The sequence below is a fragment of the Hakea prostrata genome, chromosome 1, assembly GCF_041222555.1.
Source record: "Hakea prostrata isolate BN-2017 chromosome 1, UWA_Hpros_2, whole genome shotgun sequence".
Classification (NCBI taxonomy): domain Eukaryota; kingdom Viridiplantae; phylum Streptophyta; class Magnoliopsida; order Proteales; family Proteaceae; genus Hakea; species Hakea prostrata.
In genome coordinates, this window is record NC_142600.1 from 39,327,440 (window position 1) to 39,352,247 (window position 24,808).

The following is a 24,808-nucleotide window of genomic DNA, read 5'->3' on the forward strand; positions in this document are numbered from 1 at the left end:
CGTATTCAAATTTCTACTATGCAATTAGCTAGAGCCTTTGTGATCAGTTCATTAACTGACTTAACCTTTGGAGGTGGCCTCCTGACCCCCACGGTCAGGCCACATCTGACGATTGTTTTATAGGTCATTCATTAGTGATCTAAGGGCTGAGCAGATTTTGGACGCATCACTACCAAAATTGCTAAATTCTTAAATTTCAAAGCTAGCCTTACAAATAAAATGGTAAAGATGTTAATAGGTAGTCAAAAACTTGCATTCAATATGTATTCTTGCCCATTTAGAAGAATCTACTTAAGAATACAACTATTTGATTATCATCCGAATCCAATTGAATCTATCAGAAAACCGATAAGATATTATTCGAATCAATTTGAATATAATAGGGTGTAGATATGGTATTACCACTATCTGACCCATTTACACCCTTAAGATAGCGTGTGTTTTGTATGACTCATGCACCTATAAACAGAAGTAGGGGAAAGTAATATGCTATGCACATGATAATTAACATTTTTTTACATGCACTCTTATTAAAATGCACATTCATGCTTTAGATACTTGAAACACTCTCTTCTTTGGCTCTTCTCCTTGAAGGAATTTCCCAGTGAGTTGCCCAATAAATTATAAGATTCAGCCACATATAGTATTATGACCTAAGGACACTCATTAGATTTATCCTAGTCTTTAGAATACGCCTTGTGACTGAGTCCTGTAATTCTTTTTTACCAATCTAGAAATGACTAGGTCCTATAATTAATTGAATACTCATTGGGAGAGCCCCTCTAAAGAGAAGATCCAAAGTCTCCCATATCAAATATCCCCACTTAAAGCATCTACAAATCGTGAATTACCATAAAGAAAAAGAGAAAGTGGGTAGAAGTAGAACTCGGTATAGCACCACTTTATGCTGGAGATCTCCTTTCCAGACCAAACAGAGAAAGAAACTGCTTATTTACCGTTCGACAAAATGCCAAAAAGGGTAGCTGCCCATGCAAAGCCGTCGCCTTTAGGAAGGGGAAAATGAGCGCGAAAAGGGCATTTTGAAACTGAAAACCAGGCCTTTCCAATTCCTTTCCTGTTTGGCTATTTTCACGTTTCACAGCTGCCCATGCAAAATGTCGGCTCAGGAAAGGAGGAAATCAGTGGAAAAGAGCCTTTTTGAAACTAAAAACCAGGCTTTTCGAACTCCTTTTCCTTTTCTCACCAGAAACTGCCCCATGGGCATAACCAGGGTTTTCAAACCCGGAATTGGGTCCGAGTTAATTGGCCTGAACCAATTAGATTCGACCGATAATGCCAAGAACCCATGTCGAAGTAACGAGGATCAAAGGATCAACGATTGTGATGATCCGGTCTGACCAAAATCAAACGATTGCGATGATCCGGTCTTCTGCAATTTTCACCTGAACCTTTACGCCTACAGAGCATCGGGCGCTTAAATAACCGCAAAGCTTGTGCAATCAGAGGAACTTGTCCTAGTGGTGAGGTGAAATATTCGTCTGCAACTTGAAGTTCGCATTCGTTTTCCAAATCCCGCTGGGTTTCTTCAGAGCTACCCTCCCCTCCCTTCCTGAAGGAACTCAGAAAAGAAAAGCAAGTCAAAATATGATGTCTAGGCTTAATAATGAAGTCTGGCTGCAAGAAGAGAGAGAGGACGAAGACGTAATTTCTTGGACTGGGAAAGAGGATGATGGCGGTGGTGGAGATGAGGAAAACATGCAGGACTTGGGTTCTCCCGTTACGTTCAAAACGATGCTTGAAGACGACTGGTACATGCAGAATGGAGGGAACCCGTCTGAGACTCATCAAGACTACCAAAACATTCAAAAACTCCAAGATTTTAATGATCTCTCCTTGTCTTCAAACACATCTGCAGCTGATAATCTATTTTTGCTGTCAGTAGATTCCTCAGCTTCATGCTCTCCGTCGTCCTCCTTGTTTAATTTCGACCCATCTCAAGTACAGTCCTTCATGCCTCCGGAATCTTGCTTGTCTTCGCTCCTCAATGTCGTCTGCAGTAACCCCTTCGAAAGCGGCTTCAATTTGGGTTGTGGCACCGGGGTTCTCCCTTCTTTGCCAGGGAACCAGAATATGAACCCTCATGCTTTATTGGACAATGGAGGTGGGGTTTTAAGTGAATTCACCGGTTCGAGCTCCGAGGCTCAGATCAGCGTTCCTGATCCGAGCTCCAGTTCACAAGTCTTGCCCACCTGTTTGTTCTCGATGGCTGAAAACACCAGCACTGTTGGTTTTGATAATCAATTGTTCCTAAATCGGTCTAAGCTTTTGAGGCCTCTCGAAAGTTTCCCTTCTGTTGGCTCCCAACCCACTCTCTTTCAGAAGAGAGCTGCTCTGCGCCAGATTTCTATAGATTCAGAAGGAAGTACAGGGAAGAGGGAGTTGGACGAACACATGGAGAAAAAGAGAAAGAGGAACACCGAAAAGGACGAAATGGAGGAGGCAAGAATTGACGGGTCTGTTTTTAACAATGATTCTGATGAGGTTACCGAAAACAACAAGAAGAAGGAGCGCGATGACGCAAGCAATGGTAGAAACGATTTGCATGCACACAGCAATGATACTGGAACTGATCGTAAGGGGAACAAGGGTTTCCTTTCAAAAAATTTGATGGCCGAGAGACGACGCAGGAAGAAACTCAATGACAGGCTTTACATGCTGAGGTCGGTTGTTCCAAAGATTAGCAAGGTAAGAAGTTGCAGCCTATCCAATTCTTTTCTAGTGATTTATTACTAGAATGATACGCTCAAACCGCATGGTGTTATGTGTTCTTTTGGATGAATATGGTGCTTTCTGCGTTGGTTGTGCTCTTTGAAGTTTTCCTCCTTTTTGTTTTTTTGGTCATTTTAAAACTTCCTCTGGTCTAATTTAGTGTTGGAACACAGTTAACCTTAAAGGATTGATAACCAGTTGATGCCCTTTGGATTTCGGTTTGAATGTGTTCAAATTGTATGTATCCTTAATATTCTTTTCCCCCCTCTCATTTGGCCTCAGAAGGAGATGTACTAAATAGCTGTTTAATTCTTCTACCTCCACACAATCTCATATGGGTGGTCGGTGGAATATATGATGCTGTGATGGGTAATAAAATGTTATAAGATCCTAGGGCAGTTTTTAATATCACTGGAGTCAGTAATTTCTGTTGTAAAATGGTACTCAACTCAGTTGAATCTTCTATAAGTTTAATGGGTTGACATCTCTTTTAAGGGCATGAACATATTCTGCCAAGAGCTTGAGTCAAGTCTGTGTAGTTGAGAAGCTCAATTGAGTGCTTAGCTAACAACCGGATTTCATGTACCCGCTGGATTGAGTTTTTGTTTATTAACAGGCATAATGATGCATCTGAAGTTCTGTGAATTTTCTTTTGCCTTAACAAATTTGTTGATGGTACATATCTAATTGTTGTAGATGGATAGAGCTTCAATCCTTGGTGATGCAATTGAGTACTTGAAGGAACTCCTGCAAAGGATAAACGTCCTGCAGGATGAAGTAGAGTCAACTCCACTTGGAGCTGCAATTCCGCCTACTGCAACAACATTCTTCCCATTGACTCCTACCCCTCCTACGTTGTTTCGCTGTGTCAAGGAGGAACTCTGCCCAAGCTCATTCCCAAGCCCAAATAATCAACCTGCAAGGGTAGGTATCCATTATCGTGGAGATAAGATGAATGAAAAAAGAAAAAAAAATTGACTCCTTTTTACTTCAGTTGATTTGGCTGATTGATTTTAATTGAATGAAAAAAGAAGGAAAAATTGACTCCTTTCTTACTTTAGTTAATTTGGCTGATTGATTTTTATTGAATTCCAGAAATCTCTTATGTCTTTGCAGCTGTTCTATACATATTCCATTTGTAGTTTCTACATTCTAAATGATTCAGATGTGCTTTGACGCGGGCACAGTGTGTTGGATTGACTGAGATTATGCATCTACTTCTATTAGCTAGTGAATTGGTTCAGACATCTTGGATTTATATTCTAAGTAGTACAATAACCAAATTCTACCCCTATCAAGCAAGTTCTTGTCAACACTGAAGACTATATAATGGCCGGTATTATGGGAAATACAGGGGTAGTTGGGACAGACATGGATAATGATTATCAAACAACTTATTAACAATTGTTGACTTTTATTTTATTTTATTTTTTTAATTTTTTCTGCTTGGGGGGGGGGGGGGGTTTGGAACAAGTGACTTAAAAAAAGGTGGACTCTCAAGGAAAGGATCTTTAATGGGCCTGTCTGAATTGACATTTGGAGAACTGATTATGCTTTTGATGATACTTGAAGACTTTTTAAATCGATGATTATGCTCTTTTGTAGGTTGAAGTCAGGGTAAGAGAAGGGAGAGCTGCAAGCATTCACATGTTTTGTGCGCAAAGACCGGGTCTCCTGTTGTCCATCATGAATGCGCTTCATAGTCTTGGGCTGGATATCCAGCAGGCTGTAGTCAGTTGTTTTAATGGATTTTCAATGGATGTTTTCCAAGCTGAGGTTAGTTTCCACTTGTCCACTTTCTTTTGTTTTTCAGTTTACGAAAACTGCACGATTTTGGGAGAGTATTGTAAGATTGAAAAGAAGCTCATGCTTCACATGTTGGGCAAGCGCTTACTTGCTGAAGACATGGTCATGTGTTCATGTCCTGGACACAGCATCTGTGGAAACGGGTTTAGGTTGCATACATCTGATACTTCCTAGACCCTGCTATACACCGCAGCTTTGTGCACCGGTACAACCTTTTTGACTGTCGTAATATTTTTAACATTTACCAAAGATCTCGTTTCTTGATGTGGGAAACAAAAAGGTAACTTTGTGAGAGACCCTATGGTCTGTTTGACAAAGCAATGTCGATGGTATGTTTGACTAATTAATGCTTCGTCATAGGCTTATCTTCTTAGTGGCATGCTGTACCAAATGGATGATGATAAGCATTCATTCTATGGACTCTGAGAGCATAGTTACTTTTCCATCCATTAGCATTTGTTTCTAATATGATTGAGTTAATTTGAATTTTTTTTTTTGGGTGGGGGGGGGGGGGGACACCTTAATGTGTGCATACTACAACTAGATCTCTATTTCTGTTTGATATTAGATTGCAGTCCGTGGACTGAATTCCAACGAGGATGTGCTAAAAGATGGCATTTTGTTTCTTTTCTTTTTCTTCACCCCAGCAATGCAAGGAAGGCCTGGATGTGCTGCCTGAGGATATCAAAGCAGCTCTTTTGGACTCAGCAGGCTTTCATGGTATGATGTAGTTTCTTTTTAATCCCAACTGATATGCACATTGAATGTTCAGTGAGTTGCAGGAAAAGCACTTACCATTGTCAGTTATCCAAGTGATCTGCCAATGTGCTTAGTAAGACAATTCTCTGCTAGCATTTATTGGGCTTGGTGGTTGGTTTTTTCTTTGGGTTTTGACCTTAAGCAGGTGTTGCAGCAAAGAACATATTCATCGCTGCAACTTTAGTTTTAAAATGTGAACTTCATTTAGAATTATAACTGTTCTTTAGGAAAGGCTTCTGCTAAGTGTTTAGTCTCCCTCATAAACTGTGGCCAGTTACAGTGCAGCTGAACATTGTTGATTAGGCTATTGGATTGTGTCTAGCCTGTTAACCCTTTCACCAAATAACTATGTAAGTTCAAATTGCCATTTCACCTTTCGTGTAGGAAAATTTTGGGTGTCTAACCTCGACTCTACTTTTACTGGTCTAGAGAAACTTCTCACATATGACGTTGATTGATGTGTATATTAAAAACTTGGACCCATCCCCATTCGTTAACCAACCCAACAGCCCATTACGAAAAATAGAACCCTACACTCAATCTCCCCCCCCCCCCCCCAATTCTCTTCTTTTCTCTAAAGAAAAAGGATAAACACATACTCCTCTCCAAATCAGACCATGTAAGCCCTATCCAATTCCCCAAAGTAGATGACACTAGTGATTTCAACTAGAAAATATTTTGGATTGGTAGAGTTTTAAGGATTACATGACTGATATTGTAGGTTTAAAAGGGAGTGTTGTATTTTAGGAAAATAGCTAGGTGGGGTTTTTATTGATAACTTGTATACTTACCTTCTTTACCTTTGTAATTGGATTTCTAAAAATGCTTTGTAGAGCAAGGGTTTTAGATGAAATATGAGTGGACATATAAGTCATTGCCTGACAGGACCCTCCTTGTTTGTAGTCTTGAGGATTTACACTTATAAGGAGCAAACTTCTATTATTTTACGGTAATTTATTTAAAGTGGCTGCTCTTTTTATTTTTAATTGTGGGTAGATACTTCCACTTGTCTTTTTTATTTTTTATTTCCCCTTTTTTTAGGTTTGTTGCAGTTGTGGGGAGATTGCCACCCTTATGGAAGTAGTGCATAACACTGCCCTCGGCCTTCCACACCACACATTTAAGTGGGGGTCCACCTTTGAAACTTGACAATGTGGGACCCCTCTCTTGAATGTATGGGTGTTAGGTTTATCTTAAACAATATATGGGCTTGGATTAATAATTGGGGTTAATAATTAATGGGGGTCTCAACACATCGGGCCGATGCACTGCCATTAGGTTTGAGATGGGCCAAACCGGTTCATTGTGGAAGTGGACTAGGGTTTGGGATTGCTATTTTAAATAGTTATAATGGGGTTTCTCCAATCACTTAAGTTTTTTGTTATCTTCTCTCTCCACGAGAAAAATGTATGGTAGGAAAAACGATGAGATTGGAGAAGGCTTCATCACTCTTTAGATTTGGCATTCAAGGTTTGGATTAATCTTCTTGAACATATGTCTGGTGTAAGGTATGCATAATTCTTGTAAACACTATATTGTATCCTAATATTTATATGGAATTCGATTAGGGGTTTGAGAAAAACCCAAAGTTACTCCAACAATGGGGTGAGGGCTCGAGGGTAATGTTATGCACTACTCTCAGGGGGTGGTGAACCAAACTTGAAGGTCAAAGGGAGGTTAGTTAAGGGGAGGAGGCACGAGTATGGTGATGGCAAAGCATCATGAATTAGATTTGGTTGTGGAAATAGATCATGGGTATTGTTTTGTAGGTAATGAGTTAGGCCTTGGAGAATATTTACATACTTAAAGTTTTATGGGAGAAAAACTTATTAGAGCAACTTGACTTTGACAAGCTTATCAATATAGTCCATTCTCTTGTCACCCACGTGAAATGATGATGTGGCAATTCTATTTACTGGATGTTTATACGTAGTCTAGACTGTAGATTAGTCTTGTGTCAAGTTCAAAAACTGATTTAATCTAATCCCTTCCCATGTATTAGCATTTGACCCCCATGTATGACTATGCACACTTATAATCACTTGTATTATTGAATTTTCAAATATTTTTCTTACCACTTGGCAAATTTTGTTTGAATTGCAGATCGTGTGACCAAGGGACACTGGGTTCTATATATCCACAAAATTTAGACGTTTTAATAAATCATGTGGTTACTTTACATAGGATCTAATGTGCCCAAGCCTAGTAGACAAGTAGGCTCCAAATATATCTTGTAGATATTTACAATTTTAATCCATATAAAGCTTGAAAAGTGGCAAAATGAATATTTGAAAATTAGGATTATCAGAGAATCATAGAAGTGTATGGACATATATGACGATGCATGTCAATACACGAGAGGGTATTTGACTGAATTTTGATGTATAACTAAGACATTTACTAGTCATTCAATGGTTAGAATACCACATCATCATTATGTGTGATGTTGGTCACCTTTGATAACTTGTCAAAATTAAACCATTCAAGTTAATTCTCCTATAATAATTTATATAAAAACTCACACTTTTGAGTATTGGAAGTATATCCTTGGAATTTCATCTTTGATTCACCTCTCCATGATTTAATTGGGAGTTTACAAGCTATATTCTACAGCTTACTTTTGCCAATTTAACTGGACCAAGGGTAGGTTTCCGCAGAGGAAAAAACTTACATACTTTATTTCATCTGACTCAACAACCTAGGGATTGTCTCCTTACTAGAAAAGAAATGGAAAGTAATTCTCAATAGAGAGGTGGAAAGTAGTAGAATTTAATAGCTATTTTATAGATTTTTTGGAGTTAGTTATTGTTGCGTCTCAGATCTGACCCTCGTCCCGACTAAGGTGGTGTGACCCCAAGTGAGATCTTGAGTAAGAAGATGAAACCTACAAGAGAAGTTAGACGCAGGCTGGCTTGGATGTCGGGCAATTGCCTCTGATAGCTAAGTCAGTCGGGGATCAGATTAAGGTCATGAACGATTGCTGCTCAGGGATTAAGAAAATGTTCATGTGTTTACCTTAAGATCGAGTCCTCGTTAAGTAGTGTGTGGGTTACCTTACTTAAAACCGATAGGATCCTAATCACCGATCCGTCTAGCCATTTTTGGGGTAGACCTTCCGTTTATGTTGACATTACCTTCTTTGCCTCAGCGTGATTAGAGCTTTCAATATTAGTTCGACATGACCGGGGTATGTCCCATCCGTTAAGCTAGATGACTACCTGAGTGATGACCCGATCACGTTAGCCACATGTGTGCATGTGTGTATCTTGTCCATAACACTAGCCCCTTGGCTCGGGTAATGATAGCCATCATTGGGCGGGACAGAGTTTGTCGGGAAGTTGATCGTTCCCTATTTACTTCCTGATCCTCCTTCGTGAGTATATGACCGTTGAGCTTCCCAGGTGCTAGCCCCAATCCTGTGCTTACACGTCACCTGACAAGGCAGTTGGTCATAATGACCCTGGTCGGTATCTCAAACGTCTCGCCTTCTGAGCCGTTGATCGTGTCGCTTCTCAACCGTCCGATTGATATCATTTTCACTTCTTCCGGAGGTATAAATACCCCCTTCCATTCTCATTCGCAAGAACACATCACTTTCATTGCTCTCGACCAAGCTCTCGATCAATCTTTGCCTTCTGTCGCCCTCGTATTTTCGCGATCAGTAAGTTCTTTCTTAATCATGCCTAAGAGATGTGGTTTGGTCCCGACCATAGATTTAAGTTTGACTTACCGAAGAACCCAAGGAAGAAAGTTTGTCCTGCTTGAGAGGGCTATGCTAGTGAGGGTGACAGTGACCAAATGGGAGAAGTGAACCTCACTGGGGATCGTCTAAAAGACTTGCACGAGCAATCTTCAGAGGATATGGATGATCGGTTTCTCGGCTACAGTCCCGTTGATGATGATCTGAAAGAATTTGAGGAGGTCATCGGGCTAGTGCGTTCTTTTACGGGGTCGGTTGATCTAGCGGGTCCATCTTCTGTCCTAGTTGAAGACAACCCTAGTGTAGTCTATCGGGATGTTTCAGATCCCGAGGATGAGCCTGCTTCTCCCTCCACTTCTTTTCATAGTGGTCCTTTTTCCTGTATTGGTTCATCAGGTACTTCCTCCCAACCTAGACCATCATCTTCTTAGGCCAGTCTTTCTTCCCAAGCCAGGGCCTCTGTTCCCCGCCCTCCATTTCAATGCCCGAGCGGGTCTCTTGGTCCTTTTCCTCCCAAACTTGACAGGGAAAAGTTAAGTGCAGATGCCCTGGCTCAAGCTCAGGCCGAGCCACGCATGCCTTGGCATGTGGATTATGTGTTGAGCACCTTGAGACCCGATTTTTACCCGTGCTCTCTTACTCCTACGGACCTGAGTTAGTTTCTTACGTACTTCCATATTCTCGAGGGATATGAGGTTTGTCTTCCTGGCAAGGACGACCAAGCCAACAATCCCCCAAGAGGGTTCTTCTCTTTGTACTTCAACGTGTTCATCGAGGGATTGCGTCTCCCCCCTTCACCCTCTTTTTGTAGAAATTTTAGATCATTTCTCCATTTGCCCAACCAACCTTGGCCCAAATAGTTGGCGAAGCATCATAGGATTGTGTGGTTTTTGTTACAATCTGGGCATTGTCTTGACCTTTCGCTTGTTCCATTGTTTTTTTATGCTTCGCCTCCATTCTTAGCAAGGCTAGTATTACTTGGCCAAGAGGCCGTCCTCGGTTCTTGAATTTCAAGGAAACTTTGTCCAGCATGACACTCCCTCCACTACCAAAAAGTGGAGGGCATCTTCTTATTTTTTCGTCCTTCTTCTCCCGAGCCTTCCATTACAAACTTCTAAAAGAGGATGAGGGAGGAGCTTGACATGTTGAATGCTCCGTTTGATCTTAGTCCCATGGAGATAGATATTACCCGGGAGATCAACCGGGTAGAAGGGGATTCATGTGTTGTTCATGGTTATTCCATGAAATACACGCTTGTTTTGCAGCTGTGGGGTTTCGCCCAGGGTGAGCCCCTCGTCTATATTTTGCGTTTACTTCTGTGTATCCCAATTTCTAACCCGAGAGCCTTTCTTTCTTTTGCAATGCCTAAGGGAGTCTTGTTGGATGCACTGATAGCTACTGCCAGTGGTGCCACATCCTTTGCTCAGGCTAGGAAGCCCCTGCCCAAGCCAAAGCCAGCTCCAAAGCCAACTGTTGCCATTGCTACTAGACCTCCTCCCCCGCCAAAGAGTCCCAAGAAGAGGGCTGCTCCCAAGTCCTTTAGGAGGGTTGGTGTCGTTATCCAGGAAGCTCCTCCAAGAGGGTGAGGATTTATGCTGCCAACTCCTCTACCGAATCGTCAGGTACTTTTGTCCTGCAGTGGGAGTTAACTGTTCGGGATTCTGTTTTTGTGGACCCGAGTGTTGCTCAAAGCTGGGTCAAGAAGTCTACTCTCCCTTTCGATTGGGATTACATGAAGGAGTCCTCAGATAAGGAGCTCTTCCTGGATGCATATAGGTATGTCTCTTTCGTATTTTGTGAATTTTCATACTTGGTATTTGTAGTGACCTTTTGTTTTGCCCATCTCTCAGGTACTTGGCCAGGGCGGCTCATTATTTTGTTGAGGTAGTTGATCGGACTCGTCATCGGGCAGAAGAGTTGAAGCTTTCTTAGGAGTTGTGTCAGTAGGCCAATCATAGTTCTCATCAAGCCAAACGGGAGCTTGAATCTGTTTGGAGGAGGTGGAGTCTCTCCGGAAGCAAAAATCAGAGCTCAAGGAGAGCCAAGGGAAATATAAAGGGAAAGCTAAGTCCCTCGGGAAGCAGCTCGGGAAAGTCTCATCAGATCTAGACAAAGCTAACACTTTGCTAGATGAGGCGACGGAGAAGAACGAGAAGTTGAGGAAAACGGTAGAGCATTTGAAAGCTGCTTCTTCTTCTCCTAGGGGGCTTCCTGAGGAAGTGAGGAGGAAGATGTTGGAGGAGTATTTTGAGACTCCTTAATTCAGGGACTTGCAAGTAGCTCTCTCGGTAGCTGCTTTTAAGAAGGGAAGGGATCAGGCGTTCAAGCTTGCCTTACAACAAACTACCTTCCCGGCTATAGAGAAGCTGCACTCGGTCCTTGATCCATTGGTGTTCTACGAACTCTAGATGCCTTGTCTCGAGGGCCTTCCCGAATTGCCAATGGTGGAGGATCCAGATCCTGTGGATTTCATAAACTCTCCCCTCCCTAAATAAGAGCCCACTCCTGCGCCCACTCCTGAGCTTCAAATTGAAGATGATGGGATCTCGGATGATACTACCCTTGACATTGTTGCCCCTTCTGATGCCGCCCCTCTTGCCGATCAATCCATTGAACTAATGTCCAACTCGAGCCAGTATTGAAATTTTCTTTTTATACTTCTATCATTTTGTACTCCCTCTTTTTTTTTTTTTTTTTTTTACTTGGCACCTGTTTTTATGTCCCGAAGTTGTGTCAGCTTTGATCCCAATCCCCTTTTTATGAATGAAATTTCTTTTGATCTTCGATTGTGCTTGTACTTGATTAGAAATGTTTTTCTCGCGGGTGTGACCTAACATATAAGGCTTAACATACTAACACATGGTCTCGGGTGTCTCTCGATGCCTGTGAAGACAGCATATCCGGGACCACTTTTGTTACAAATGGCTATGGGCGTGTCCTGATTAACCATCCGGTGCATATGACCTAGTAGTTAGATATCACCTTACACATTTGAGACCATCCACATATGTGACCAGGATTATACCCAGGAGATAATATGTAGGAATATGTTTATTCCTCGTGAGGCGCAAAGGGATACGACTGGGATTATACCCGGGACATAGTACTTAGAAGTACGTTTAGTCCTCAAGTGAGGTGCTAAGGGATATGACTGGGATTATACTCGGGACATAGTATGTAGAAGTATGTTGTCCTCAAGTGAGGTGCTAAGGGATATGACTGGGATTATACTCGGGACATAGTACGTAGAAGTATGTTGTCCTCAAGTGAGGTGCAAAGAAATATGACCTGGATTATACCCGGGACATAGTACCTAGAAGTACATTTAGTCCTCAAGTGAGGTGCAAAGAGAGATGACCAAGATTATACCTGGGACATAGTACGTAGAAGTATGTTGTCCTCAAGTGAGGTGCAAATAAACATAATCGGGATTATACTGAGGACATAGTACGTAGAAGTACGTTGTCCTCAAGTGAGGTGCAAAGAAACATGACCGGGATTATACTCGGGATATAGTACATAGAAGTACGTTTAGTCCTGAAGTGAGGTGCAAAGGGACCCGTGGTAGGGCTAATAGGAGTATTTATTCTTGAACGTAAGACTTGTACAATTATTGGTAGAATTTCCTCAAATTAGTGGAGTTCAACGATCGGTCAATTGACTTTCCTGTCCTGGGTTCCTTTAGGCGATACGCTCCTGGATTTGTTTCTTTGTCAACAATGTAGGGCCTAATCCCAGGTCGGGCTTAGTTTTCCTTGGTTCTGAAGCCCCGATCCTTTGCAGCACAAGATCTCTTGACCGATATCTTCGATTCTTCACTCGGGAGTTGTAATATTTTGCCACTCTCTTCTGGTATCTTTGATTCCTGTAGTTGGCCATGTCATGAACTTCTTATAAGAAATTGAGATTGGTCCTGAGTCCTTGTTCATTTTCCTTCTCCACATAGGTTTGATATCTCATTGACTCGGCCAAGACCTCGACCAGGGCTAGGGCTTTTGTTCCGTAGGCTAAGCAGAATGGTGTTTCACTTGTTGGAGTTCGGGTGGATGTCTGGTATGACCACATGACACTCGGGAGCTCCTATACCCACATGGCTTGGCTGTTGTCCAACCTCTTCTTTATTCGGTCCAATAGTGTTCGGTTCGGGACTTCTACTTGTCCGTTACTTTGTGGGTATGCTACCGATGAGTATCGATGTTCAATATGGTACCTTTTACAAAATGTCCTGAACCCCCAGAGCCTTCAAACTACTTGCCATTGTCAGTCACCAAAATTCGAGGTATCCCAAACTGGTAGATAACCTTGTCTTAAAAAAACTTCTCCATTTGCTTCTTTGTAATGAAGACCAGGGGTTCTGCTTTTATCCACTTTGTAAAGTAGTCTATAGCTACGACAAGATATTCCCGACCCCTTGTGGCTTTAGCAATTTCTCGACTAAGTCCATCCCCTACATTGCAAAAGGGATTGGGCACAAGATCGGGGATAATGGTACTTCGGGTCCTCTCGGGACTGTGGCATGCTTCTGACATTCTTCGCATTTGTGGACCTACTCAAAAGTGTCTTGTTGCTTGGTTGGCCAGTAGAGTCCCGACCTTAGGGTTTTTTTGTGCCAGGGCTTTCTCGCCCATATGGGCATCACTTATTCCTTTGTGGACTTCTACAAGGGCGTACTTGGCTCGGGATGGGCCAATACATTTTAAGAGGGGTTTAGAAAATGAGCGTTTACACAGTTGGTCGTCTAAGATGGTGAACCTTGCTGCTCGGTTTCTGATTTTCCTGACCTCCTTTTGGTTGGTCGGAAGTTGGTTGTCCCTTAGGTGAGACACGATTGGGTCCATCCAATCTTACCCAACCTTCATGGTTTCAGCCTCCTGTATGCTCGAGAAGTTGAGCTCTTCTATGTAAACTGCTAAGTTGAGTGTTTTGTATTTGGTCGTAGATAGTCGGGATAGTTTGTCGACCTCTTCATTTTCCTTTTGAGGGATTTGTTTGAAAATGACCCGATCGAACTCTGTCTACACTGCTCTACCTTCGTGAGGTACTTTGCCATCCGACCATCTTTTGTGTCATATTCTCCTTTGATTTGATTTACGACCAATGAAGAGTTGCTTCTAATTTCCAAGTCCCAAGCTCTCAGAGCCCAGACAACTCGGAGGCTGGCCAGGACCGCCTCATACTCGGCTTTGTTGTTGGAGGCCTTGAAGTTGAATCTTAGTGCATAGCTAACTTTGAAACCACTCGGGCTCTTCAGGGTCAATCCCGCTCCCGATCCCGAATTATTGCTCGAACTATCTACATGCAACAACCATAGTCCCTTGAGATCGCAGGGTTGATCGGGATTGTCATTGTTCGTTGTTTGAGGGATACTATTTTCCACAATGAAATCAGCCAATACTTGGGCTTTTTTGGCCATTGATGAGCACATTTATGTGTGAAATCTTAGGGCATAAAGCATGCGTTTTATACACTTAGAATGGAGTTACCTTGGGTTTCATGTTGTGAGTTACCTTGGGTTTCATGTTGTTTTTGCAGATTTTAGGACTTTTCAAGATTTAAGCAAATATTTGGAGTTTTGGGCTTGAATCATGCTATTTTACACGTCAAGAAGTTCATTCAAATTCTCAAATGCGAAAATGGGCCTGATCTGGAGCATGATGGGCTAGAGATGTGTGATTATAGGCCAACTCCGAAATATCGAAGAGATAAAGAAGGCAAATCTGATCTACGACTGAGATTTTAAATCAAATCTATAGAGATATTATTGAGAGAGTCCAAATGGAAAAGAGTCATTGCATACCTCAATATCTTATTTCCTATCTTGGATTTAATTAAAGAAAGAAAAAGAGGAAAAAGAATTATATTCAGAAAGAAAAAGAGGAAAAATCCCGTTTTTGAATGCCTCTGTCCAGTTTTGATCAAACCCTTCATCGAACGGTCATCCGATGTCCGATCGTGCTGATTTTTGGAGGAGAGCTTCACGACTACTTAAACCTCAAATCCAATGGTGGAATTATGCATCTGATCTCTCTAAGTTGGCGCGATTACTACGTCAAAACCCTAATTGGCTGAGTTAGATAGAAACCCTGAGTTTTATTCTAATTCAGCCGTGCTTCATATCTCATGTAAACTCTATAAAAGGAGATCATATTCCATCAAAGGAGAACATGTTCTAGAGCTTAGTAGAAGCATTCTTTCTTCTCTCTTTAGTCTATTAAGGTTTTCTCTAGTTTTCTTTGCTTGCATTAGTGAGATTTAAATTTCTAGATTCAATGTTTAAGTTTAATCTTTTTATGTAATGCAATTCAAGTTCAAGCTTCAAGTTCAAGTTTCAATTTTTTTAGATTCGTTTTTCTCTGGGTCTAGCAATTGCAGATTTAGATCATTCTAGATCTAGATCTGGTTGTTAGGGTTGGTTGAGATTCGAATCGTTTGTTCAATTCGCAAGTAAGTAACCTTCTTTATTAATCTTCTCTCCTCCCTCCATTCCTGCTTCTATCTACCCCTCCATATTCTTAATTTAGGATTTACTTTCAGCATTATTTATTGTTCTCCCTTCCCCTGGATCCTTGATCAGAGATGCCTACAGTCGTGCCTCTCTTTGGTTAAGGCTTCCTTTTCCTTTAATTGCTTTGTTATTTACTTTCTACCTATTCATTCATTATCTCGGACCACATAACCGGAGCAAGCCTACAGTCGTGCCTCTGCTTCTGGTGACGGGTGGTGTTGCATCTGCATTTTAGCTATTTCCTTTTCCTTTTATTGCTTTGTTTATTTCTTTGTTTATTGCTTTGTTATTGTTCGCATTTTTTTCCTGTCTTTTATTTATGCATTGATTGTGTTTAATTTATTTTTCGTTTCAATTAGATTGCATTAGACATATAGAGTAGGATCGTTTAGTTTAGTTAATTAGTTAACAAAAAAAATTGAATCATTCCACTCTCGCATTACTATTAAGAAGTTCAATTCTAAGTGGCATATCTCCCTGAGATCGTCTCGTTAGCTACACGATACGGTGCGCTTGCGGTTACTTTTAAATTTCACAAACAACCATCCTTGGTTTGAATTCGATTTGGTACTCACTTAGCTCGACTGCCCACCCAACTAGTCTCCCGACCACGTCTGGTCTGTGCAAGATCTTTTTGAGCGGGAAGTTTGTCGGCATGATGATCGGGTGTGCTTGGAAGTAGGGTCTTAGCTTTCATGAGGCTACGAGCAAGGCCAAGGCTTGTTTGTCAATGTCTAGATACCTTGTTTCTACATTGATGAGTACATGACTCACATAATAGACCGGGTTTTGGGTTGTATCCCCTTTGATTGGGTTCCAGGTGTAGTTGGATCCTCTCTAGTTTCTCCATTGTTTAGCCCTCTGCATGTTGTCCTAGTCTCGATCATCTCAGATTTCGACGGTTAGGGTGCTCCCTGATCTCTCGGACCTATGTTTCTGCTTCAAGTAATTGACATAACACTGTCGGGACGTGGACTGGTCGGATTTGCACTCCCGGAATCCAGGCTCGATCAAGAATTTGAGTTTCATATGCATGGGCGAGACCACTGCTTCTAACATGTTGAGTGTTGGGCACCCGAGTATTATGTTGTATGTTGATAAATTATGAACCACCATGAAATTAACCCTAACAAGGGAGTCCCGGGGGGATGTCCCAATCATAAGGTCGAGTTGGATCGTCCCCTCTGCAATGGCTGAAGATCCCGCAAACCTGTATAGGGGGTTGCGCAGGGAGTTAACATGTCATCTTCTAGTTTCAATCTTTTGAATGCTTCATACGACAGTAGATCAACCGAGGAGCTGGTGTCAATCAGGACTCGATGAACTTCCCAATTGGCTTATTTTACCTTGATAATGATTGTGTCATCGTTGGGGGGTGGCTATCTTGAGCAAGTCCTCATTAGTGAAGGTGATTGGCTCGGGACAAGCTTGATTCCTTCTCTTCCTCGGTAGGTGGACGACTCCCACGAAACAGGCTTTCTACTTCACCTTTCTGATCGACTCCACGGTTGGGCCTCCCATTATGACTTAGATAGGAGTTTCCTCCCGTTCTTTTCCTTTGTCAGTCTTCTTCACTGTCTCTCCCGGGCTAGGTGACCGGGGCCTCTTTTGGGGTTTGGGTGATTTGTCCCGAGGACGTCCCGACCCCCTCATGAACTGGCCAAGTTTGCCTTCTCGTATCAATTTGTCAATTTCTGACTTAAGGCTGTTACAGTCATCGGTGTTATGACCGTATTCTTTGTGGAAACGACAATACTTGTTCATATCTCGGTCTTCAGGTCGGGAGTGCATTTTCTTGGGCCACTTTAAGGATTTCTTATCCTAGATCTGCATGAGGATTTCTGAGGGTTTGGTATTGAGAGGGGTGTAACCGTCCCGACCATGTTCGCTCTTCCATTTTCCTTTGGTTTGTTTTTCCCGGGCATTGGAGTGCCCCGTCTTTCTCCCCGTCCGGCTTGCGTTCCTTATCAGCCTTTACCCGAGTGTCTATTACTTCGTATACACCGACTTGCTTATGGCACTTACGTAGTAGGGCTCCATAAGTTTTTGAAGTTGAGCAGGAGGGCATGTTCATTATCTCGTTCGAGAATGGTTCCCAGTCCAAGACACAAAGTCCTCATCATGGTCTCGATCCTCTAGCTTTTGTTCTACTTCTGCTACCCTCTTTCGCAATCGATTCTGTCCCGATTGATTCCTCCCCGACGACATGGTGCTTGCCCGAATGGATCGTGACTGGGAGGTTGATATTCTCGATCAGGATACGTCCGAGCGTCCTTAAGGATGGCTTTCTCCTTCTTGGTCATTTTCGCTCGGTTGACTTCTTTGGGGGAGATCTTGGGTTTGTCTAGGTCCTAAGAGTCAACTGAAGGTGCTAACCCTAGTATTGTCCTCGGGTCTTCTCTCCGTCTGGGTCTCGAGCCGTAACTCTAGTCGGTCGTTGGCCCTGTTTGCGCTTGGCGACAGGGTAACCCTTGTTGTCCGGGCGGCTTGCAGTAATCTTCCCGCTTGAGTGTTGCCCTATTGAATTCCTACTTGACGTACTAGTCCACGTAGCACTTCCATTAGCTCGAGCATTCCTCTTCGGATCTTGTCCAAATCTACAGCAGTGGCAGGTCCATGGGGTCTTGTCGACATACCTTCCCCGAGAGGATTCCGGGCAACTCGGGTTTCTTTGTCCTGATCATCCTCCTAGTTGGAATGTTCGCCTCCACCTTCCCGGAGTTTTGATCGTTCGGGTTTTGGTCCCTAGTTGTTGTATTTTGCCAGGTAGTTCATTCGGAATTGTTCGATCATCTTGTCATGACTTGTTATCTTTCCCATAGACGACGCCAAAGACGGTTGCGTCTCAGATGTGACCCTCATCCCGACTAAGGTGGTGTGACTCCCAAGTGAGATCCCGAGTAAGAAGATGAAACCTGCAAGAGAAGTTAGACGCAGGCCGGCTTGGATGCCAGGCAACCACTTCCGATGGCTAAGTCAGTCAGGGATCATAAAGGTCCCGAGTGAGTGCTACTCAGGGATTAAGAAAATGTTCATGTGTTTACCTTGGATAGAGTCCTTGTTAAGTAGTGTGTTGGTTACCTTACTTAGAACCGACGGGATTTTGATCACCGATCCGCCCAGCCGTTTCTGGGGTAGACCTTCCGTTTATGTTGACATTACCTTCTTTGCCTCAGTGTGATTAGAGCCTTCCATATTAGTCCAACATGACCGGGGTATGTCTCATCTGTCAAGCGAGATGACTACTCGAGTGATGACCCGATCAAGTCAGCCACGTGTGTGCACGTCTGTATCTTGTTCGTAACAGTTATATTATCATGTATAACAAAGTATGAGAGAACCAATCACTGTTTGGTGGTGTAGAGATTGCACATGCAAGCACCACCTTAAGTAGGGGTGTCAATGGGCCAAAATGAGTCGGGTCATTTTTATCCCACCTCTACCTTGGGGGCCTAAACCCTGAACCCAAATCCTACCCAGCCTTGTTGGGGTTTGAGAGCTCCGAACCCAAAACCCACCTTGCCAAGGTTCTTCTAAGCCCAATCCACATTGACTTTTAACCCTACCCACATTGATTTTTAACCTTGTAAACAAAACAATATCCATTAGTTAGTGGCTCTAAGGAGGTTTGAATTCTTGTCCTCTTAGTTATATTAGGTGTTTGCCAACTGTGCTAATCCTCTAGTGGGATACTTTGGTTAAATACTTTTTCAAACTCAATTTATATATCATTTTAATTTAATTAAATTAACACAAGGTTGGTAGGGCTGGGTTTGGTTGGCCCAAGGGCTAAACATGACCTACCTGACCCTGTCAAGGCTAGTTATTTTGTAACCCAAACCTGTCTAGGTTAAAAAGTTGGGCCAGGCTCAGGGGAAGGTTGAGCCGACAGGGTTTTGTTAACATCCCTAACCTTAAGTGGGATTTTTACCTTCCATGGAAGTGAAGTATTTTAACGAGCATGTCTAAGTGCAAGAGTCATGCGAACCATACTTTCCCCGTTCTTTTCCTTTTTTGCATTGAAAAATCTGAGTTTGCATAAAGATGATCTCGAAACCATAGTTCACGCAAAACCTCCTAATAGAAATGTCATTAGTTTTTTGATAAAGTGGCATGAGGTGAGAAGCAATAAGATACCACATAAAGGGTAGTTAGGTCATTTCATTTGAAGAGAAAACATATGGACGGAGAGTTGTTAGTAGTAGGGCCATAAGTTTTGCCTTGGTGGCTCTAACTCGCCTTGGCCTGCCTTGAGTCCAAATAGGGCTTGGGCACAATATTTTTGGCCATGACTCATTGCTAAAGGGTTGGCCTAGGATTAGTGTCTGCCCACCTGACCCATGAAATCATCTTTCAAAGAGACTAAAAAGGAAACGTTACTAAAATGTTATTTTGTTTAAGGGTTGATTCTATCTATATTAGTATTTTCTTCTAGGTTAAAGAATTAATTTTGCATATTACTTAACAAGTCCGGGGCAAAGGCCAAGGTCAATCATGGACAATGATCTAAAAAGGGGAAGGGCCAACCTATCATGATTGTATTCTATTAAGGACAATTAAGGGGACAATGGGTTTGCTTGGCCCATCAAGATTTAAGGTTAGGGACAAGGATTTTAGGCCTTGAGTCAAGGCCAAGGCGAGTATGGGCGTAGCTAATTAAGTGCATTCAGTGTTGTGTTTAGATTTTGAAAAATTGGACCGAACTCATCCCTGTTGTACCCTAGTCACTGACGTTTCTTACCCTTACAGCTCATTGAATATATTTTTCTCTATTTTTCGTAGGTCAAGATTTTTGAGAGAGGTCCATAAAAAGAGGCAGAGTTGATATGATCATGGAGGAAAATAGCAATCAAGTATTTGCGATCTCTATGGATTGTGGATGTGTAGGAATTGAAGCATGGGGAGGCAAGCAAGGGATCACAACTGTACTTCAGTTGGGATGTGCAACGATAGAATTCCATAGTGATTCCTTGATATAGTGCACAAAATTCTAAGATTCATCTTTGGCAATGGTGTTTCTAAAAGGTTCTTTGTGATAGCAACGAAACTCTAGCTTCCTTATGCTTACTTATGGTTATCGAAAAGCAGCTGTAATAAATATGGTGATGCTCTCTCATTGGCAATATTTCCCTTTCTCTTTTTAGTTTTTATATTTTAATTTTTCGTCGGAAAAAAAATGAGGTTACCCTTTAAATTGGAATTTGAAGCCTCTCCGCCCTTAATAGGTGGTGCGTCCTATGCATCCGCCCTTAATTGGAAGTTGGAACACGGCTGGTTTATCACATAATATGAACCAACGTTGAATCATATAAAACTCTTCTTAAACGAAAAAAAGGGTTCCTGCTGCTAAGAGGTTCTCATGTCATGAATGCCAAGGACATGCGCTTTCTGGCAATCAGGAATCAACAATTCATCGACGGAGAAAAATCAGTCACCGGCAGTGAGGTTTTGTAGGGGTCAAAGGTCACTGGCGCACACTCAGATTCTTACGACCTAACTTGACCTGTAAATAGTACAAAAAATGGCCGGCAAAAGGGGGTTTTGCTGGCCGGCGAAACCTGCGAAACCCTGATATGTACAACTTAGGGCTATGTTTCACTGTTTTTGCATATTTCGCATCAGCTCTCTCTCTCTTCTATATTTCTATCTACAAATCCGAACAAAAGAAACGCGAATGAAGGTGCAGGATCATAATGGAACGGAGCCGCCGGGTGCTGCCAGGATTTGAAACTAGGCTTCTCTGAGTCTGGCATGGAGAACCTTGGTGCGACGATGATTCCTCCCTTTACTTGACTTCAGCCGAGCGATCTGAAAGCTTAGGATTAGGTGAAGCTGTTGTAACGTTGTTGAGGAATCTACAAATATACTTTAAACTTGTTCTCACAATACTGTCAAATGAGATGAAACGTACCAGAGGTACTTTCTTTAAGGTATTTAGACACCCCGATTTGTGCAACATGGGTTCTACAGTGTCAGTCAGCCCAACCTTTAAGGTTGCACCCCAGAACCAGAAAGGTTACTTTAGGTGTATTAGGTAATGTTCACGGCTAGACAGAACAACAACAGGGAGGGAGAGAAAGAAAGAGGAGGAGAAATTCAGTACTTAGAATGAACTCGGAAATGGCTTTATATAGAGTTCCAAAGGTTATGGGTGAAGGGTAAGGTCACCTCTCTTTGTTGAGGGTACCTTTCAACTAGCTCCCTTCAAGAAGGTACCTGTCCAGCTGACCTCCCTACTGGAGATGTTATCTACTGGAGAGTGCCTCTCTAATGGCATCTCCATGTAATCACCCAGCAGCAGACTTTCCAGAATATGGCTCATTTTTAAGTCCCAAAGTCATGTAGATATATTTCTATATAATCATGGCAGGGTCACTATAGGGTTCAAGCAAATTAATAATACATGTTTACTATTGATGCGTCCAAAATCTGCTCAGCCCTTGGATCTCCACGTAATGTCCTGCAAAACGAAAGCGTCAGATGTGGCCCGACCGCTGGGGTCGGGAGTCCACCTCCGAAGGCTAAGTCAGTTGATGAACTTAGTCACAAACGGCTCGCTAGAAGCACGAGCTAATGAATGAAGAAACGGGAAAGGTGATCTAGATAGCGGGAGCCGCCGATAGTTTAGGCCTATCAGTATGTATCTGAACCTGAGTCTCAGATAGTATTCTCCTTGATCGATTGATCCGTCCCTCACCTTGTATGGTAGTGAGGTTTATATAGAGTGTACCTTCGAATCTCCTTCGTTGGATGCACTCGAGCCTTCTTCGGGTAGTCGTTGGATCCTATCAATAAGATCCGTTGAGCGATAGACTTCTACTAGTTTGGGCTAGTAGAGGACTCCTGAGATAACCGTTAGGTTATGCGATAGTTATCCCTTTGATGATGATTATCCGCAGCCGTCGGTTGAGAGTCTGTCTTGTCATTAGGGTGATTACCCTAATCCATAAGTAAGATTAGGGCACGCTTGCAGCCGAATAATCTTTCTTCTTCAGCAAGCCATCTTCTGGATCCGGTTCGCTCTGGAGCGATTCGGTTTTCTCCCTCTCGACCGGGGTCGAGGGTCGGACCAGGTATGAACCCGGTCAGATCATAAACTCTCCATATCACGAGCCCCCGGCACCAAGCGTTCGGTCGATCCCGAGGGCTTGGTTTTTAACTGGGTTCATCGTCAGGCGATGATCTCTGCGTGCTTCATTAAATGTCATATCACATTTAATGCGGTGGTCACTTTTCCTCGAGCATTGTGAGTGTAAGGCCACATGTCTTCGTTGCAGTTGATCTGTCGTGGCTCACATCATCCAAACGACAGTTTCCGAACGCCTATTTCGGATTCGTGAGTTCAAACTTTCAAAACGTCTTTGAATCTTGATCGTCGATTTTGAATCAATCTCGATCGTTCAGATTCCCGAACACTCGTGCGGGAGTTTTTAAAAGCGGTTCGTTGTCTTCGTAGGTTTCATTCTTCCTGTCTGGAATTTGAACCTTTGTCGTCGCTTCGCGCCTTCCCGCTCTCAAGCTTCCGTCTCACCGAATCAGTAAGTTTACCGATCTTTTCTTTTGTAGTTTCTTGAACGAGTAATGGCGGACGATAGGGCTTCTTTAGTACCCCATGCTGGTGATAGCAAATGATGCTTTTGCCTCTCCTGCTCCCGAACAATCGGATAGTGATAACAAAACCCTAACCGTCCTCCGCGGCAGGAGTTCGCTGAAGTTTCTCAAAAAGGTTTTGAAAGAAAAACCGAAACTTCCCCTGTCCTTGTCGAGTCTGGATCTTCCAAGATCGTTGATTCTTCTAGGCAACCTCAAACCTCCGGGTCCAATGGTGGGCCTGGCTTTGTTCCTTCCATTTATAATGGAGAAAACCTTCTTTCAGCTGTCCAAGATTTTGACCTTCCTTCCTCCTATCAGGTTAGGGCTCCCCACCCTGATGAGAGGGTTGATTCATCCCTTTCGGGTGAATTTTCTCTCGTACATAGATGCACCGGAAAGCGGGGTTCGCTTTCCCTTTTTTAATCCTTTATTCTCCGCAGTTTTGAATCACTGGAACATTTGTCCCGAAATGCTCCTCCCCAATAGCTGGCATCTCATCGTCGGCTTCTTGGGTTTGTGTTTTGAGCTTGGCATCACGCCATCTCTTTCTCTTTTTGTACATTTTCATGTTCTTTCTATCTCCCATCCTCCCGGATGGGTCTTTCTTTCCAAACGCAATAAGGCTGAACTTGATTGGAGGGGCAGCATCCTTATCAAAGGAACTTGCCCTTCTAACCACAAAAGATGGCGCGAACGATACTTTTTCTATCGAGCGCCTCCATCAGATCTTAACTTCCCGACCGCCTGGAGGAGGTTTACTTCTTCGTCCGAAAGTAACCGGGGCCTTCCCTTATCCAAAGAAGACGAGGCGGCCATCAGGAAGATCAAATCCATTCCGTGGTATCAAGAGATACATGGATATGAAATGGAGTATAACTCCATCCTTCAAGATCTTGGGGCTTGGCTCATTGTGAGCTTCTAACCATCATCATTTGATTTGACTCAAGTGATATGTCTTGAATTCTCGATTCTTGTCCTTCTTCTTTGCAAGTGCCTCCCGGAACGAACCCCCGAAAGCCTGCGGGTGAAGGCCGCTAGGGCCGTTGTGACAGCCGAGCAACGATCGCCCGGGGTCTTGACTGCAGATCAAGAGGCCTCTCTTCCCTCTCCCGACCCCTCTTACAGGGGTATCAGGAATATCAGGCCTGTAGCTGATGCTTCGGGTAAAGGGAAGAAACCAATGGTGGAGAGGGCTACCGTCTCCTCCTCTGTCCGAACCAAGAGGAGGCATGACACAATTGATGCTCCCTCCAACAAAAAATCCAAAGCTTCGACGGATGGTGAAGAAGTCTTCATCCCCCAGTGGACCCTGAAGATGACCGACAGGGTCACTCGGGATCCCGAGAAAGCTGCAGAATGGAGCTCCCCGGTCTTGCTCCTTCGATCGCCGGGAGTTTGAAGCCCCGGATGACACCTCCCTTGTTAGTCAATCTACAAGGTAACGGTCTTCTTGCTTACTTATGTTTTCATAATTTCTTATGACTTCTTCTGATATCTTCCGTCTTCCCAGGAATGCTGTGTTGAGCTTTTATCAACACATGGAAGCATTGAGCCGTGTCGGTCGCACCAGCTCCTTGTTGCAAACTTGTGAAGATAAATTGGCCAAGGCCAATTCTGAAATAGACCAGCTGACTGCAGCTACGGTGGAGCTGCAGAAAAAGCATGAGGAAGAAGTGATCTCCCTCAAGGAAACTCTTGAAGCTTCAAGAATTCGT

The 24,808-nt window shown here is 43.0% G+C and overlaps 1 protein-coding gene across 2 annotated transcripts; it reads left to right on the forward strand.

Annotated features, from left to right (window-relative positions):
• Positions 1–1,492: 1,492 nt before the first annotated feature.
• Positions 1,493–20,580, forward strand: LOC149028925 (transcription factor ICE1-like). 2 transcript variants are annotated; one of them, XM_089149444.1, is made up of 5 exons: positions 1,493–2,706; positions 3,427–3,654; positions 4,336–4,506; positions 5,184–5,256; positions 20,283–20,580. In XM_089149444.1, the coding sequence occupies exons 1-5, from the start codon at positions 1,606–1,608 to the stop codon at positions 20,294–20,296; spliced, it is 1,587 nt and encodes a 528-aa protein (XP_089005570.1). In that variant the 5' UTR covers positions 1,493–1,605; the 3' UTR covers positions 20,297–20,580. The 2 variants fall into 2 exon arrangements, with proteins under 2 accessions (XP_089005570.1, XP_089005578.1); XM_089149452.1 differs by lacking the exon at positions 20,283–20,580 and having other exon boundaries at positions 5,184–5,267.
• The last annotated feature ends 4,228 nt before the right edge of the window (positions 20,581–24,808 follow it).